Source organism: Stigmatopora argus, chromosome 3 (assembly GCF_051989625.1).
Source record: "Stigmatopora argus isolate UIUO_Sarg chromosome 3, RoL_Sarg_1.0, whole genome shotgun sequence".
Taxonomy (NCBI): Eukaryota; Metazoa; Chordata; class Actinopteri; order Syngnathiformes; family Syngnathidae; genus Stigmatopora; species Stigmatopora argus.
In genome coordinates, this window is record NC_135389.1 from 12,748,472 (window position 1) to 12,765,793 (window position 17,322).

Here is a 17,322-nt window from a genome sequence, read left to right on the forward strand (position 1 = left end):
TCAAGCATGGCATATTGACACTTATTTGCAGATCCACCAATTTTAAGGAGCTGATTCTAGGAATTCATGCCACCCAAAATGGAATTTTACTGTTTGCAAATTGGAAAAAAAATGAATTGAAAATGCCAAATGATTTGCTCCATTGACAAAGAAAATGAACAAATTCATAATTTGTACATAAATAAAGCTTGGGTGCACCAGACATCCATGCTTCCTTTTGCAAGAAAGCTATAAAACTGGTTAAGGGAAGCACAATATTTGGAGAAAGTGTTATGTCTCACTTTCTTCAACAGTCCAACCTACTCAAAACATTTGGAGCACATGCATCAAAGTAGATTTCAGAGTTTTAATAAAGCTGCGACCCACTTTATAATGTTTAGAGTAAAGAGGTCACCTTTTGAAAAGGGTACAATGAGCGATTATAATCCAACAATACCTTGTAAAGGGATTACTAGTCTGTGAATAAGAGTCATTTGCGCTAATAAACCAATAGAGGATGCTATTGGCCTGCGTGTAAACTTTTGTCAACACAGCCCTGAGTTCCATGCAGCCAATTATAAATCAGGCCTTGTTTGGCCAAGGAAGCACTGAAGAGAAAAAGAGAGAACTGAAAAAATCCAACTCTAAAACACACCTGCTGCTGCTTGGCAATCAATGGTAGTATATAATCCTTAAAGGTTGGGAGTTGATGCATTCATTTTTGTTATCAGGGGCCCGTCGCATCAAAATGACAGCGCAAGGAACGCACAGGTAAACTACTGTTTTTTTTATTTTAATTGTAGACTATCTAACTAATAGGCATAAATATTAAAGTTTCATGCTGCACATGAGATCACTGTCTAAATCTTGCAATTTAAATGACACCACCTGGAGAGGTATTTAAGAATTTAAATAGGATTTATAAAATTCTCAGAAAGCACCACAAAGTGGGATGAAGAGTTTAAAGAGTATTAGAATAAAATCCTCTAACCTGCAATGATGCTGTCATTCTGAACACTAATAGCACTTTCTTACCCTAGCCTGGAAGTGTCTTTCATCCTGATGGCTGTGGTTCTACTCCTCCCAGCCTGTTCCCACCCGGGCACCCTCCGATGCCACTTCTGCCCCCTGCAGCCTAAAGAGGACCCATGCTTTAACATAACCACTGAGTGTCCCCCAAACTACCGCTGCGCCACTTCCAGGGGCTACTACGGAGCCTTTCACGCACTCTCCCACCAGGGCTGTGTTGAGCGCCACCTCTGCGACGGAGCCCCCCGAGCGGTTTACTACATGGGGGTTGAGTACAAAGTGAAGCGGGAATGCTGCTGTAGGGACGAATGCAACGTGGCGCCCGCTTCTGAGGGAGTCCTGAAGATGCTGCTGGACATTATGGCAGAAAAGGACGAGTACGCTGAGGCCGCTCAACTGCTGAGGAAGCGTCTCTGGGGGTCTTGTGAAGATGACCCTACTAGTCCTTCGCCATCAGTTTCCATGCCATAAGAGTATCCCGTGTGTGTGTGTGTGTATGTCGACTAAAGGAGAGAGCTGGTAGCCAAAAGCGCTCACCTAAGTATCATGGCATCATCATGTGTTTGTTTTAGCAGGAATCACTATCTTGATGTGTTTTGTTCCAGAGAGAAAAGAGGTGGATTTGTCAACCCTCCTCCTGGATTATGCAAGGAATAAAATAATAAATGTTGCACATTGGAAATGCTGTTTTATTTTTCGTTTCTAACACAGCGGTTCTCCATTGCTTTACTCAATGTTTTACTTGGACATGCTGTCTGCTGCCAACATTTTTAGAGGCTGGTCTTTTGTAATCCACCATAGTCAGTGTTGAATCGTTGGCTTTTAAGAGACTTTTTTTAAAAAGACACTTTCTGTCACCATCACCTTCATTTTTTTTTTCTTTTTGCTCACTCCTGTCTGTGTTTCTATATTAAAAAAATAGTAGATAATTCTGTCTTTGCAGTGCAGCTTTATCTCCAGCATGGAGGAGGGAAAAAGGATTCTGGAGTCATGTGTCTGTCCCACTAATTGATCTCTGCCTTAACCCATTACTCAAGTACAGAAGCTACTGATCACATCATTTTCAGAGGATTGGAATTGTGTAAAGAGTAATGTATTTAGGGCTACAAAAGTAATCCTAATGTATGTTGCAAAAATACATACAGTAATGTTCTGTTTTAGTAGTGGAATAAAAAACTTTGTAAGAACAAACAAAGTCCAGTGACAATATGTCTAAAAGTCCAGAAACCCACAAAAGGTCTGTCACATTAGACCATTTAGTATTTATGACAAGCGAATATTACAATTGAAAGTTTTTTGCTACCATATTTTGTATTCCACATAGTTGTGCAAATAAAAAGGCTATCGCAAAGAAACCCAAGGTTTTAAAAATACATTTGGATGTGCTATTTTCCCCTCAATACATTTCCGAGGTATTGCCAGAATCACAAAATCAGGCGAGGCTTGATTCGCATGCAAAAATATACAAATGAGACATCCAGCTACTCAAGTCATTTTCTACTCGCCATCAAAGTAACTTTGTTAAATTAGGAGTGTAAAGCAGCTTCCTTTAAAAGTTCAATGCAATAGTGCAATCCATCAAAGTTCAATATTTTGTGCAAATCCCCCCACCAAAACATTTCCTGTACCTACATGGACATGCAGATGCACAAATGGCCATATTCTAATTTTTTTTAAAAAAAGATGAATAATGACGGACAACCGTCCCCAAAAATAATTTGACCAGAATAATTGTTTCATTTTAAAACCAGTCTTGAACAATATTTGAAAGAAAGAAAAAATTAAGGAAAAGACAGAGTAAACCAGATCTAATCTAACCCTAATTCATGTTTTAAATTGCAAAGAGACTGCAGCTGCCTTGTAATTCAATCTGGTGTGTCAAGACGAAGGCGTGGCCTACAGCAAGACTTTCAGATCAGTTGGGCCTCAACTGAATGAGCTTGGCAAGGCTCACTTCACTCAACTTCCACATCCAAGTCCTTGTAAGTTTTGATCATATTTGAAAAGATGCTGTCACGTGCACTTGAGGTGAACACGCATGGGAGGCACAACACCTGTTTCCATCACACCATTGCACACCATAGTATTCTCATTTAATAATTGTAAGGTTCAGGGTTGACATTTTGCAGAATTTGCAACAAGCTTCAAAGAATTAATACGACAGTGAAAACATGACGCTGTATTGTGGAAAACTTTACTCATCTTACATTAGGGCGACAATGCGGCAGCTCCTGCACGCTGCCATGTTCATCTTCTGCCTCATGCCAGTCACAGTGTGTGGGAAGCTTCACTGCCTCTTCCGGCCCCTCCTGGAAAATGACTATAAATTTGAGCCCATTGTGACTGAGTGCCCCCCAGGCGAGGTGTGCTTCAAAGTGGAAGCTCGCTACGGCAACTACAGCGCCCTGTCTGGAAGCGGCTGCTTGCCGAAGACGGTCTGCGGCCAGGAGCGCCCGCTCACTTACAAGGGAGCTGTCTACACCATGAGCTACGCTTGCTGCCAACGGCCATATTGCAACGCCTGTGTAGGCCTCGTTGCCAATGCTATCATCACTGTAACACTTGTGACTGTTGCTGTGATGATTGTAACCTGAAGATATTTAGAAGGCCTTTTTGACTAAGCTGTTTTTAGAATTTTCAGAAAATCCATGATTTTAATAAACCACAAACCACTCTCTCTTTTAACAGGGTGTAGTAATTATTTTTATTTATAACTTTACCTTTTGAACTAAAGTAGGTCCTCAGTTGTTGTAACCTATGTGCCAGTAAAATCCTTCCATTTTTTTGTAAACCCTCCAAACCTCGGTTGACTAATGTGGTGTGCTATGCTGTTCTCTGTAGTCCATTTTTGGTATTGCAGTACAAGTATAATCCAATTGAAGCGAATATAAATAGCTTAATTTGCAGGGTGCCATTAGAATTTATCTAACAGACATAAATGTTACTTCCAAAAAATATATCAATTTTGATATTGAATAACTGTAATTAGCAATGAGTTAAACTTATTACCTAAGAAAAGGGAAATTCAGTTTTCATACATGAATATTAGATTCCCATTTTCTTCAAAATTTCACTTGAAAATGAAGGGACACAAAAGTTTTAAAGAAATCCCAATGAAGAGTAGCTTCAAATTGTGTACAATGAGGTTTGGGCAGTTTTTTATTTCCCTTTTATAAGGCTGCTGGGTCTCCCCATGGTGGGTATACATGTATGTACAGGAGCTTGCGAGACTTAAATTACACTGAAGGCGGAGGGTCCATATTACACAGACTTCAAAAACAACACGAACAGAGCCTCACCTTCAGGTATCAGTAATCAGCAGAGAGGGAACAGAGGAAAGGGGGGACAGCACAAGAGAAGAGGGGAGATGATGCAGGATAACAACTTGACTGGACTGCCTAATAACTTAACAATTTTAAAATAACATACATTTCACGTACAGTGCATCTTAAATAGGTCACGTGAAGAGCCATATACCATAAATATCTGTATTTTGGTGAGTCAACATATATAAAATGATTTTTTTTTTTAAATGAACCAAAAGCATTTTTCTCCCTATCCATCTTATATTTATGCCCCATAGTCATTCCACTCCATTCAAAAATTGGGGGGAAAGGAAAACAGAACCCAGCACCCCTTCTTAAAAGCATAAGAATTAGTAGAAAACAAATGAACAAACACCACAGTCAATTCAGCACAAAAGAACCTACAGACACAAAAGTACAGCAAGAACACATTATTATATAATCTTTTTTTTCTTTTCTTTTTTAGACATCCCATCGTTTCAAAACCGTTTGTTCTTCTTCGTGATCCGTGTCATAGTCGTGGTCTTTCTTGTGGGGTACGAAGCTGGCTGATTGGAGCCATCCCCCCCCTGTGGCTCAGTGGAATTGGCGGGAGGGCCAGTCTCCAAATTGGCTGGTCAGTTCAGCGCTGATATATTATCTCTCAATTTCACAGTGTGGTTGGAAAAGGGGGAATGGAAACAGGAGGGATTGGCAGAAGAAGAAGCCAGGTGGGAAGAGGAACCACAAAAACAAAACAATTTAAAATCCTAACCGTCCACAGTATAAAGTCGCCAAAATGGCGACACTCCCGTCTTCAGAGCTGCGTCCACACCGAAGCTTTTGCGAGCGCGAGATGGGTCAGATTTGGGCTAAAGCACGAACTTGATTTGGTGTTTACATCGGCGGGAGACAAAGGGACGAGTGCAGATGGGTCAGTGTGTGGTTGGGAGGTCAAAGGGTCCGGGGGTGAGGGCAGGGGTCCGTCTCCCGGAGGCTCAGGCGCGCTGCGACAGCGCCCTTCGCTTACGGCTGTAGTAGTGACGCAAGCCGCTTTGTCTGGCAAAGTTCATCATGTAGTTTTGTTTACGTGTGCTGTGGAAACACAAGCACAGTGAAAGAGGGATGGAAGAAAATTAGCACGAGAGAAATACATACATGCCTCAATAAAAACTCTAAATAAACAAAAGTGGCTTCTATTGTGATCTGCGCTGAAATAGGATACACTACAAGAGCTACAGCATATGAATGAATATACATGTATGATTCCTTCTCGAACCTTTTTATCAATTTTAGAGAGTTTTCTGAACCGCGTATCCTTACAAGGCTCGTGGGGGATGCTGGAGCCTATTCTGCTATCTATGGGCACCAAGTGAGAGACAATCCAGCCATTTTGATGATTTGTTTCTAAATATATGAAATGTGTTTGATGAAAAGTGCTGAAAATGTGCACAGATTGAGAAAAAATGAATTTTAGGAAGAAATCTTTCTGGAATTTTTGGACGGGCCTAAAAAGAGGTTTGGGTTATGTTACTTTCTACAATGTTTGCATTCTACCCCGCCACTGCCATTACATGAAACCTTTGGGATGCCGTCAGTAGCTATTTTTTTTTATATTATTATATCATTTTTTTTGTATTTTTGATGAATCTGTTTGATGAAGAAACAATAACAATTTTATCATCTTGATTTCGTATTGGAAATGGTCAGCCCGGATGTTACACAGTTTCCAATGGACCAACTGGACAGGACATGACACACAGACACACACCTACTTTGTTTTGGCAGTCAGAGTAAAAGGTGGGGAAAAAACCCACAGCAGACAGGTGATAGAAACTAAATGTTGGCGCGTGGCGCTCGCTTAGCCTGTTCATTGCCTCTTCCTTGCAGTAGGTCGGTGCCAGTCAGCCAGCTGTGCAGCCACTAAAGGGAGTGGGAGACTCCGCATAGCGGGGGCAGCCTGGGGTGGGTGGAAGGTTGCATGCTTGATGTTGTGAAGGTAGCGGGATGCGCACATGCCGACAGTCAGCCAAAAGCCTCAGGAAAAGGGGAGGTGATGTCCTTCATCACAACAGTATATGGGTTGTTCTCATTTGTCATATTTTCCCCTTTGACCTCCATCTCATCCGCAGAGAGCTGTTAAGCCGCCAAATTATTATGCTTGAAGTTGGACATTTGAAAGCATCCATAAGATAACGAATAGAATTGGTGTGATTTTGAGATTTTCAGAGCTCCAAGTCCATGTTTGATCATTAAAATATATTCATAATCTTTATGAACAATAGTTATTTAGTCATGAATGAAATCTAATGAATGTTCACAATTAATATGTTGAATTATTTCACCATTTATTATTACGCAACCATATTTACTTATAAATCACCCATTTTACTATTGTTACAATATAATTTTTTGGAACGATATATTTATCTTTATGCCAAAGGTTGCCACAATTTCATTGGATGGCCTTTGATCCAGTTAATAAAATATTCTGTACACATTTAACTCAAAAGTTTGCATTTAGCTGAAATATTTTTTTGGTTTGTTTTTACAATTTTGCGGCTGAAACATTTGATATTTTCTGATCAAAAACGTTTTTTCTTCTTCTTTAAAACAACTTTTCTGCAAGAGAACATTGTTTATCAATGTTTTGCATATTAATCTATTCCACTAACTCTAAAGAATAATTATATCAATCAAGATCAATGTGTTGCCACACCCCTATTAATTATTAAGGTAATTAAATCAACCAAACTGAAACCATGATCATAAGAGCAAACTGAGGATCGACGATGGTGGGCTGGGGTTTGCAAATAAGCAAAGGACATTGCCCCAATGCATTGAGCCATGCGTGGAGCACAATACAGCAGATGAAGTTCTTTAGCTGAATGTTCGATGCTGTAAGTAGAAGCTGAAGTTGGTACGTGGACTAAAAGAGGGTCACGGACACTCCGAGTCCGACGCTGAACCTCAACCCCTACTAAGTTGAGCAGCCAAGTCAAACAAAACAGATAAAGGTGTCATGATGAACTACTTTATCCATACATACAGTACACACCAATACAAAACCACACTGACATTTGTGTCACTTTGTGTTAGAACAAAGGACAATGCCTCGAGCGGTTATCCTTTAGTTTCTGCCTGTCAATCACCCAATTTGATTTGGTTTTGTTTCCTGAAGTTACGGAGCTTCCGCCTGGACTGCGTGGGACTTGAGATAAAAGCCAGCCATGGAGATGACTTCGGTGATTATGAGCGGGGTTTCCGGTGTCGTGTGAAACCGAGGGATAGTGTGTGTGTCTGTGTGGGGTAAGTGAGGGGGACGGGGTAGGTATTATGAGGGATGGAGGCAATGGGTGGGCTTCACTTGGGAAGTGGCGGTGAACTCACCTGACGCTACAGCCATGCCAGAGGGAGCAGAATACAGAAGAGAGCAGAGGTTAGAGCGCGAGAGGGGAGGGGCGGGTGAAGTGTACTGCTGTCTAGCAGAAAGGTGAAGGGGGTTGGGAGCTGTGGCCTGAGGAGGGATGGGGCGGGGGCCCCCCGAGGTAAGGAGAGAGAGAGAGAAAAAAGAAGATGAGACATGGGACCACGGGGGCACACGAGAGTGAACGGTTTGAAAAGTGAAAGAGGGAAAGAAAGCGAGGTCCGTCCATCCGTCGTGGAGTAGAGTGCAAAGGCGTGGGCGTGGAAGATGAGGAGGAAGGTTGGAAAGGATGGATTGAAGCGACACAAGTAGACAGAAGTGGCAAAAAGGTGTGTGGAGGAGAACATTGGAGTGTAGAGAGAAATAGAGAAATAGACCAGAGTGAGGATCACGGTTACACTTGTAAGCAGAGGCTGTTCAATGCCATGCAGAGAAGTGAGGAGACTTATGGGGGGTGGATGGCCACAGAGGCCAGGGGGCAGCTCAGATTTAAACACTAAGAGCAGTATTACAACAACACGACACAGTTCAGTTCAAACACCTGACCCAGCTTGCGCAAGTTCATAGTGGGACAACATAGCAGCGTTCTATGACAAATCAGAACGCAACATAAAGCATGCTTATGCACAAAAAGCCAATGAATTTGGAATCCAGTCAAAGTGTGCACCAAAACGTGGGATGGTTGGATATATTCTAGTGATTAATGATCACTGTTTTTGGCACTTTCAAAAATAATCATTGTTCATCGACATGGTGAAACACCAGAGGGCAGAAGGCTCAAGTATGTACTGCAATTCGTGAGGAGTCTACATTGTATTGAATGTTTGTGGGTACATTGTGACAAGATCATCATTTTCTCAATTATGACATTATGTTCAGATGAACTGGACTGCTCTGTTTAAAGGAAAAAACTGACTGACTGACTGTTAACTGTTTGAATTAGCAGTGAGCTTCCATATTAAACGAAAGATCATGCAGGAAATGCATGATTTAGAGTACCAAACGTTAATTTGTTAGTGGATAAGATTCTACCATACTTACAGTACTTTTTGCAATTGTTGGTAAACTTTTGACAAAATGAAGTCATCCAAAGTAGATTTAATGGTGTTTTTTTAGGGATTATCCCACAATTAGACGCTGAACACATCATACCATCTTTTCCATCCACAAACAGGGCATGTAAATGGAAAGCACACTCATTTTCTGGTTGCCTGACCTTAGAAGCGGTGATGAACTTCACTGTTGGTGTATTTGTATGTACATTGTTCCCATGCATGGAGGGAGGGTTATCAACATTTGTTGCGGGATCAGACACGGTAATATGTGGTCTCTGATTAAGAAGGGCTTGTGTACTCACAGAACAACTTCCACATGGTCCAGCGCCCACTGGTCATGTCCTGCGCCGCCGTGACGCGGCTGCCACCATCGCAGCATCACCCCCTTAACCCTTGCCTCTCTGAACAAAGTATAGAAAGATCCTAATTCAGTGAGCATATGATACTCTTTGTTAAGAAGCAAACAAAAAACAAAACATGAAATTAAGGTAAAATAAAGATAATAAATAATAATAATAAATACACAATACCTAATACGTAACAAAATAAACATAATATAATAATAAAATACAATATGTTCCTAATACAAAATAAAAACAGTTTTCAAATGAAAAACAAACTACTGTAAAAAGAACAATTGACATGACATAACACAGTCAATTTTTAGCAGTCACCTAATCTCAGAGCTGCTGTCATTACAATTGCATACAATTTCTGGGAGTCACAGTAAGTCACTCACAGTGGAATGTTGTAGGAAACCCTCTGGGCCTTGATAAAGTCTTTGGGTTGGTGCTGAGCGATGACGTGCCAGGTGACCCCATTGTTGACGCTGTACTGCAGCAGCACTGCTCGGTCGACCGTGTCGGAGCGGTCCAGAGCAATATTACAACTATCGGTTTGTGCTACGCTGCCAATCTGTAGCACAAACATGATCTTACTGTAGGGAGACAAAGAGGGAATGGCAGAGTGACAACGTTAAAGGGAGACTTCCATTTCAGGGTTTTTAGTACATTTATTTTAGGAAACACAACTGTGGAAAAAAAGGTTTTTTTTACCATTCTTATCATTCTTTATTTCTAATTCCAATCAAATACATCAACAAAGATTGTATGCATGGGAGTTTTTGAAAGTGTAAAAAACAACAATGCTGCAATCTTAATGATGCTAAAAAAAATTGGAGGAAGATTTGTGCGGATTGATGACAGAAACGTTTTTTGGAAGTTCCTGATTGGTTGCTTTTCTCCTTATGTCCTGCGATTGGCTGGTCACCTATAGTGTTCGCCACCTAATACCTATGCTCCAGCACCCCGTAGCCCTCGTGAGGAGATAAGATGAATGGCTTAGGGTTGCTTCGTTATTGCAGGAACTGGGCATTTTTTTGGCAAACCCATCATTCTGGGAGGCAATTACTTTTTAGCGTAGGGTCAGATATGTTAAAATTGATATTATCTGAAATATTTCAAAGTGCCGATTACAAGGGAAAAAAATGAAATTATGAAAAGGTAACATTCTTTTTCATCAAGTTACTTTCAGCCAATGTGATTTGTGTTTTGGTTGTACCTGTACCTGGCTCGAGTGAGGTCCAGCGGTTTAGTAACAGCTTGCCTCATCTTACAGCCATTGAAATAAAGTGAATCTCCGTGGGCATGTGGCGACAGCTGGCCACATCCACTTCCCACTCCTCCACCCTGGATAAGCTGCCAACTCTCCGCAGACACGCTGCCTGACTCAAAGTTGTCTTTGATTGAGCTGGGCAAGTCGTTGCTAGAGAGGGAGCAGTCGTCACCTGTTAATGTAGGCACAGAGGGGAGACAATGATGAACATCTGCTGGAATCCTAAATGAAATGAAAGGTTGCATCCTTTTGAAGCCACTGATGCCCTTTTTTTTAAAAAACAGATTTGACCCAAGTCATAGTCCAATATCTGTTTAAAAGCATAAACAAACGACACAAGGTAGAAAAACAGAGTACTCGGTTTGTGGCCCACCGTGGAATCCCTCATCACAGATGCAGACTACTCCACTTGTGCAGAAGCCCTGCCCGCTGCAGAGTCCTGGGCAAGCCTCTCCGATATAAACACGGTCAACTCCCCAGCTTTGACGCTCTCCCGTGCCCTCCTTTTGAATCCACCGGAACTGCGTTGCGCTGAAATTAACAACACATCACCATAAGTAGACAAAAGAAATGCAGCAAATGATATAGTCACTGAACTTAATTGCTCCTTAAAGAATTAACAGAACGTAATCACCCTGAAGACACGTGGTCAGGTAGTTGAATGGTGACCCTGGTCCACGTGGAGCTGTTAACAGGACTGAAGATGGTGGACTCGTGGAACTGGAAGGGAGAGCAGCCCACGTTGTTGACTGTTGAGGGAAGACACTCCGACTGGACCAACTGCCACGAATCAGACCTAGAACGTGAACGTGTCAAATACTCAGGTCCATATAAAACTAACGGAACACACTCGATTCTGTGTCAGTGTCTACCTTGCATCTTTCCTATACTGCAGGAGGACAGAATGATGGTCCTGACAAGTGTCCGTCTCACAGCCCACGACTATCTACAACAGTGAGAGATCCACACCAATCAGGCCAAAGTAAAACACAGACCTCAATTGCAAATGCAGATTTGGAATTGCATGAAAACCTTGAACTGTAAGACATATCCTGGCTGCACTATGAGTTCCCGAGTGGCAAGGATGTTATGGGTCCTGTCTTGACTCTTATTGGGCCAGTAAAGGTGGAAAGAGGGGTTTCCGCAGAAACCGGCAGTTCGCACAGCATTGGGGTAGAAGCTCCAACTTTCCTCATGAGATACACCTTCTAGAAAACCCGGAAAACTTGTTTACCTTTTGACTCATAACGGTTTCGTCATAACCTTACCGTCATCAAACGTGTCAAGCAGGGTTGAGGGGTTAATATCTGACCCTCCAACCAAGATGTTGTCTATGGCCCACTGGGCTCTTTCCATGCTGGGAGAGGCCAAGCCAGAGGAAATGGTAAAAGGCTGCCACCAACGTAGGCGAGTGGCATTGGTCAAGGCTCCCTCTGGCAAAACAATGTAATCCCTCCTCACAGATACGTATTTGAGATAGTCCATTTCGTGCAGGAGAACCCATGAAACACCTGAGGAGCATAGAGGCCCATTTACTAAGTGGAATACCAAAATGGAGACAATGCCGTGATATGCTGCAAAGCACACCTCCATCAGTAGAGTAGTCCAGCAGCACTCCCTCTTTCCGACATGTTGGACGGTGGCACATGGACATGTTATTTTCACTTCCGATCCTGGCCCAGTACTCCACAAACCTAAAGCAGATAAAGAACATTTTACGACAGTTTGTGCAGGCACATATACTGACAATCAGTCCAAAGTTTTGCTCCCTTCTGCCTTCAAGTTTGCAAAGGTCCTCCATATGGCGATGTTTGAGTTCACTCAACTTGGAATGATAAATGATGATTTTTTTTCTTGACTTTTCCAACAAAACTCATTAAAGACAGTGAAAATGGTGGTCTTGAAATTTCAAATACAAATGTTTTCAATGTCAGTGATAAAGCTAACATTTACAAACCATGCAACTTTTTCAGACTTTGATACTGACTTTGCACCGCGAAGGTCCAAGTCGGCAGTAACAGCTTGTCTGGCGTCAGATCCTCCAAAATATAAGGCCGTACCCTCGACCAAAACACCGCAGTCTGTACAGGGTCGGCCCCCCTCCAGAACCTGCCACTGAGGCCCGGCTGCTCCTTCCCAGTCAAAACGTTCCTTTAAAGATGCCTGAAGTAGACACAAAAAAAGGCTTGTAATTCCTCAAATGCATTATTTGCCACGCAACGGGCTCAGCGAAAATGTTTCAAAGGGAAACACTACCTTCAGAGATGTACTGGCGTAGCAGTTTGGCCCAGTGAATCCCGGGTCACAGAGGCAGCGTTGATCCAAGCAGTCTCCATGCCCACCGCAGTGGCTGTCACACGCTGGCCCGATGTAAAAGTTCTCCACACCCCATTGCAGGTCTGAGTGCTGCTGGTAGAACCTGAAGCGTACTGAACTGAGGGGAAAAAACAAAGAGGCAAAATCCTTTGGGTCGTGCAACAATTTAGTTGAACAACACGCATCTTGCTTTTTTAAGATTTAGATGAAAAAAGTTTTTTTTTTAAATGGATGCTCTAACAAAAAATATATCTATGAATAATGTAGCTGGTGCATGAAATATAAAGCGTGCGGCATGTTTAGCAACGTCTTGACCTACGCGCCAGCCAGGCCGTCGGGCAAGGGATAGACGGCCCGTTTCCAACCCTGCGCGGGGAAGAAGAGGGAGGGCGGCGAGACGTGACCTCCGCAGCGGGGATCGGCGGGCAGACACTGAGGAACCAAGTATTTCCAGGTCACACCGTAGTCGGCCGAATACTGGATGTGGACTTGTCTCTCTGCGGTGCGATCTGGCACGACGCAGCCCACTGCAATCTGGTAAACAGACAATTTTAAAAATTAACTCTTTTTACATTGACCACAGTCGATATGTCATTTTAGCACTTTTATTTAATCATGTAACAATAAGTTATGTAAAGGTAAGATTGCATGCTCGACATCAACCCCCATGATTGTCAAAAACATTAAAACATGATCATTTATCATGTCACTATTCAGAATTTCTAGTCACTAGAAATGCAGTGAATTTTATTTTTCCTTTTTTCCATTAAAAAGCTGATTTTTTAAAAACATTTTTCATATAAAGAAAAAAATGTAAATATACTTAATTGTCTGTTAAGCTTTTAAAGAGTTTACATTAGAAAACAAGGAAAAAACAATATATTGTTTATTTCAAATTGTATATTAGTTACATTTATAATCTGGCCAATTTAAAAATATATTTTAAAGGCAAAAACCAATTTTACTTTATTTGTTGTAAATATATATATATATATATATATATATATATATATATATATATATATATATATATATATATAAATATATATATATATATATATATATATATATATATCTTATTAGATCTATTCTTATTCAAAAATAAGGATCAAAGCTACATTATCTTAGTCTTCAGTTTGGAGACAATTCCTGCCATCAATTGAAAGTGTTTTTTCCCCTCTCATGATTCACCTTAAACTGCATGACCCAACCCTTTTCAGGGATGATGTCGTGCGTGACAGCATAGACTTCTCTGCCATCAGCGTTGCCGCATGCCATCACTCCATCAGGGGAGCTGCAGAAACGCTGTACTGCGCAATCTTCCGAGAACAACCAATGCTCACTCACTGATAATAAAACAAAAACAAAAAACAAAGCAACATTCTCTCATTTTCCAGTTGATTAGAATGAAGCTCCAATTGAGACAACCAATCCAACCGTGCCGTACCGATAGGTGTTTCCTCCAGCTCGGCCGCGTCACTGTTAGGGCCCGCGGTTTCATCGGCCGGAGCTCTCTCGTGGTTTGGGAGCGCCACGCCGCCGAAGGTGTCAGAAATTTGCGCCCTGGTGTCTGAACCGGCGATAAGGACGTTGTCCAGAGCCCAGTCACTCTGATCCACTCCGTCGTGCTGCGGCTGCCACCAGCGCACACGCACGCCTTCTTGACGGGCAGCCGGAGGCAGCAGAACATTCACAAACCTGAATAAAGACAAAGTAACACACAAATTGCGAGAAGGATGCTTTCCGCCAGATCTGGTGCCAGAAATGAGTGGTGCTCACCCGGGCTTTGTGTATAAATCATAGAAGATCTCTGTCAGCAGATGCCAGTGAATTCCTCCATTCAAGCTGTACTCCAGGAGCACGCCCTGATTCCGATTGCTCGGCGGAATCATGCAGCCGTACATGAAGTAGAACTGAATGAATTCGGCGTTTGTCAGGTTGAGGTCCACCGTCACCAACTGACGGCTGCAACTCTGCGTGAGGTAAAAGAGGCAACATAAAGGACATGCTCACAAATGTGTAAAATGTAAGGCTGTCACCGGTAAGCGATAAAACAACTACTAATCAAACGTGTCAAAAACGATTTGGCCATCAATTCATTTAGAGACATTGTTGAATTCAGAAATTCTCTCAATCTCTTTTTTTGGGAGCAGCCTCTTACCTCATCCGCTGCCTTTCACAGCAACCAAATGAGCATTGTCAATGGCAGTGAACAAGTAAAATATTGTAATAATACAAAATAGGAATAATGTAGTGACTGTTGTATTATCCATTTACGATTTCATTTAAAAATGTGTTATTTCTATTAAAAAGAATGAGAAAAATAAAGATTTCCTTATTCAATTTTAGGTTTAGAAATTGAAATTATGTGAAAAGGGAAAAGTCAATCGTATTTTTTATTTTATGTTTTTTTAATAAAAAGAAAAAAAATCCATAAATATTGTCTATATTTATGATTTTAAAATGTTATCAATTTAATAAAAAAATAAAACAGACTCATTTCTGTAATATAAAAAGTAAATAATGTTCTTTGTATATGGAACTCATTAGTTGACTCATCTCAAGAATAAAAAGTGATTGAAATAAACATTTGTGGTAGCTGTAATTCACAGATTCCAAAATAAGAAGGGTGTTAGGAAGTACTTACACCGCTAAAGTGCAGAGCAGAACCAGAAGCCACGGCGCCACACACGGTGCTGAGCTTTCCTCCAGTGAGCGTGTGCCAGTGATTTAGTGAGGGAGTCCGACTGAAGCTGTCCTTCAGCTGAGATGGGAGAGGAACCACCGCCTCATCGCAGTACTCCCCACCCCACTCTGGATCACACCTGATGAAGGCACAGTACATACTTCATCAGCATAATAAAGCTACAATTGTAGTGGTTCACAGATTTCCATCTACAATTATTTGAAGTTATCCAAAGCAATGCAATTTTCTCTTTAAAATTTCATGTGAATTCTTTCATTTTAACCATGAATTTTTGTTACTCACACACAAGTGCTCTGTTGGCACCTTCCGTGTCCAGAGCACATATCTGGACAGCCATCTCCGATATAGAGATTGTCCAGAGCCCAGGTCTGCTGCTTGTCAAATGGAGCCTGTTGGAACCAGCGGAATCTTGTCGCTGGAGATCTACAAACAAAAGACATCCAATTTTCAGATCATCTGAATGCTATTCATTTTAAGGATAATGAAAGATGAGGTTGAATACAGGCTTGCACAAATAATCACTCAATTGACAACTATTCAGTTATCAAATTAGTCGACAACTATTTTATAGTAGGTTATATCTATAGAGATATTGATGACCTTGAAGTTTTCCAAACTTTTTTTTTTCAGGCTCTTAGTAGTAAACATTCTCAAACTCATTTCATTTTCAATTTATTTTCTATACTCAAACAAAATGGGAAAACCATACATATTTTGTTGGTTCTTTTTTTTCAAAATGTAGATTTTTTAATGAAAAAAAGGGGTCAGAAAACAAAGAATACTTCATATGTCATTTAAAAAATATTAATTCATCATCTGAACCACTTATATAACTAATCAGACAACTATCAAATGAATCTTTTGTGGCAGCATAAGTTGAAAGAATATGAAGTTATATATATGTATAAAGATTAAGATTTTCAACCCGAGTTTGTGGTATATTTATGGGTTAAGCCTGTTTACAATGGTTTTAGTTATAGAAAAGGAAGAATACTGACCTTGCGTACGATGGGATATGTAGAGTCACCCGACCCCACTTATTGTATGTATCAGAAATGAGCAACCTCTGCAGGGTGTAGGAAGAACAGTCAGGGCTTGTGGGTAAACAGTCTCGAACGACAGGTTGCCACGTCAGACCTAAATCCAACGAGTACTCAAGCTCCACCGCTATCAAGAGATTACAGACAAAGCGACATTGAACATGTTGAGCTTTGATCATCTGTACAACTAATATCATTATCTCCACATTTGTCCTTGCTTACAGTAGCAGGAGTTGGTAACAGAGCAGGATGCCGAAAAGTCAAACTGGATGAAGGCGTCTTGGCCCAAACTGATATCGGTGGTGACTGCGTAGCGAGTGTTAGACTTCTCTATGAAAGCAAAAGCAGGTCCGTCCGAACCACAGACTGGCATTCTGGTTCCTCCTGGGTGGAGGAGCCACGAACGTCCATCGATAGATGAGAAATCATCCTCGAGAGGGCCCCATCCGCTGGCACTACCACCAACCACCACCTGTTGTTTAAAGAAAGTGGCAAGTTGTTCTTAGCAAATATGCTGAATGGGGCAGACAAAGACAAAGACTTTTTCCACACGGTACCTGGTCAATCACCCACGGACTGTAAAACTGTCCATTCTCAGAAGGTTGCCACCAGCGCAGGCGAGTGGACAAAGTGCGTGCGCGCAAGGGGATCTCCAGAGCCACTAGGCGAGCCTGATTACTGCTGTTGCTGAAGAGAAATTCCTGGAGGAGACCCCAGGTCAGACCTCCATTCAGAGAGTACTGCAGCATAACTGGTTGGGAGCGAGGGTCCGGGGCTGCTTTACCGCAGCCGAGACGTAAGAAGAACTGAACAAACCTGGCACCATTGACAGTCATGAACTATTTTAGAACATCTGTTATCATCAGGACAT

General features: G+C 41.6%; 3 protein-coding genes across 3 annotated transcripts in view; 2 read left to right on the top strand and 1 right to left on the bottom strand.

The window, feature by feature from the left end:
* Positions 1–591: 591 nt before the first annotated feature.
* Positions 592–1,690, top strand: LOC144071545 (protein Bouncer-like). The gene is made up of 2 exons (XM_077596748.1): positions 592–750; positions 1,020–1,690. Exons 1-2 carry the CDS (start codon positions 689–691, stop codon positions 1,477–1,479), a joined length of 522 nt encoding a protein of 173 aa, XP_077452874.1. The 5' UTR covers positions 592–688; the 3' UTR covers positions 1,480–1,690.
* Positions 1,691–3,227: 1,537 nt separating this feature from the next.
* On the top strand, positions 3,228–3,602 carry LOC144071985 (protein Bouncer-like). The gene has a single exon (XM_077597525.1). The coding sequence runs from the start codon at positions 3,228–3,230 to the stop codon at positions 3,600–3,602; it is 375 nt and encodes a 124-aa protein (XP_077453651.1).
* A 537-nt stretch (positions 3,603–4,139) lies between these two features.
* The window catches only part of reln (reelin), a 66,852-nt gene continuing 53,669 nt past the window's right edge, over positions 4,140–17,322 (bottom strand). Inside the window, exons 44-65 of the mRNA XM_077595892.1 lie at positions 17,009–17,267; positions 16,674–16,923; positions 16,410–16,578; positions 15,694–15,834; positions 15,352–15,529; positions 14,484–14,677; positions 14,152–14,402; positions 13,896–14,050; positions 13,024–13,238; positions 12,645–12,822; positions 12,376–12,551; positions 11,976–12,082; positions 11,657–11,899; positions 11,421–11,596; positions 11,261–11,334; positions 11,023–11,184; positions 10,762–10,919; positions 10,341–10,560; positions 9,514–9,711; positions 9,077–9,175; positions 7,683–7,809; positions 4,140–5,387 (exon numbers count right to left, since the gene is read on the bottom strand). Coding sequence (XP_077452018.1) covers positions 7,689–7,809; positions 9,077–9,175; positions 9,514–9,711; positions 10,341–10,560; positions 10,762–10,919; positions 11,023–11,184; positions 11,261–11,334; positions 11,421–11,596; positions 11,657–11,899; positions 11,976–12,082; positions 12,376–12,551; positions 12,645–12,822; positions 13,024–13,238; positions 13,896–14,050; positions 14,152–14,402; positions 14,484–14,677; positions 15,352–15,529; positions 15,694–15,834; positions 16,410–16,578; positions 16,674–16,923; positions 17,009–17,267 — 3,724 coding nt within the window. The 3' untranslated portion in view covers positions 4,140–5,387; positions 7,683–7,688. The remainder of the gene's footprint in view (positions 5,388–7,682; positions 7,810–9,076; positions 9,176–9,513; positions 9,712–10,340; positions 10,561–10,761; positions 10,920–11,022; positions 11,185–11,260; positions 11,335–11,420; positions 11,597–11,656; positions 11,900–11,975; positions 12,083–12,375; positions 12,552–12,644; positions 12,823–13,023; positions 13,239–13,895; positions 14,051–14,151; positions 14,403–14,483; positions 14,678–15,351; positions 15,530–15,693; positions 15,835–16,409; positions 16,579–16,673; positions 16,924–17,008; positions 17,268–17,322) is intronic.

Excerpts from the sequence above, each read along its gene's own strand:
- LOC144071545 (XM_077596748.1), top strand. The coding sequence starts at position 689 with ATGCATTCATTTTTGTTATCAGGGGCCCGTCGCATCAAAATGACAGCG. Across the intron at positions 751-1,019 it reads ACAGCGCAAGGAACGCACAG|CCTGGAAGTGTCTTTCATCC; the intron begins GTAAACTACTGT and ends TTCTTACCCTAG.
- LOC144071985 (XM_077597525.1), top strand. The coding sequence starts at position 3,228 with ATGCGGCAGCTCCTGCACGCTGCCATGTTCATCTTCTGCCTCATGCCA.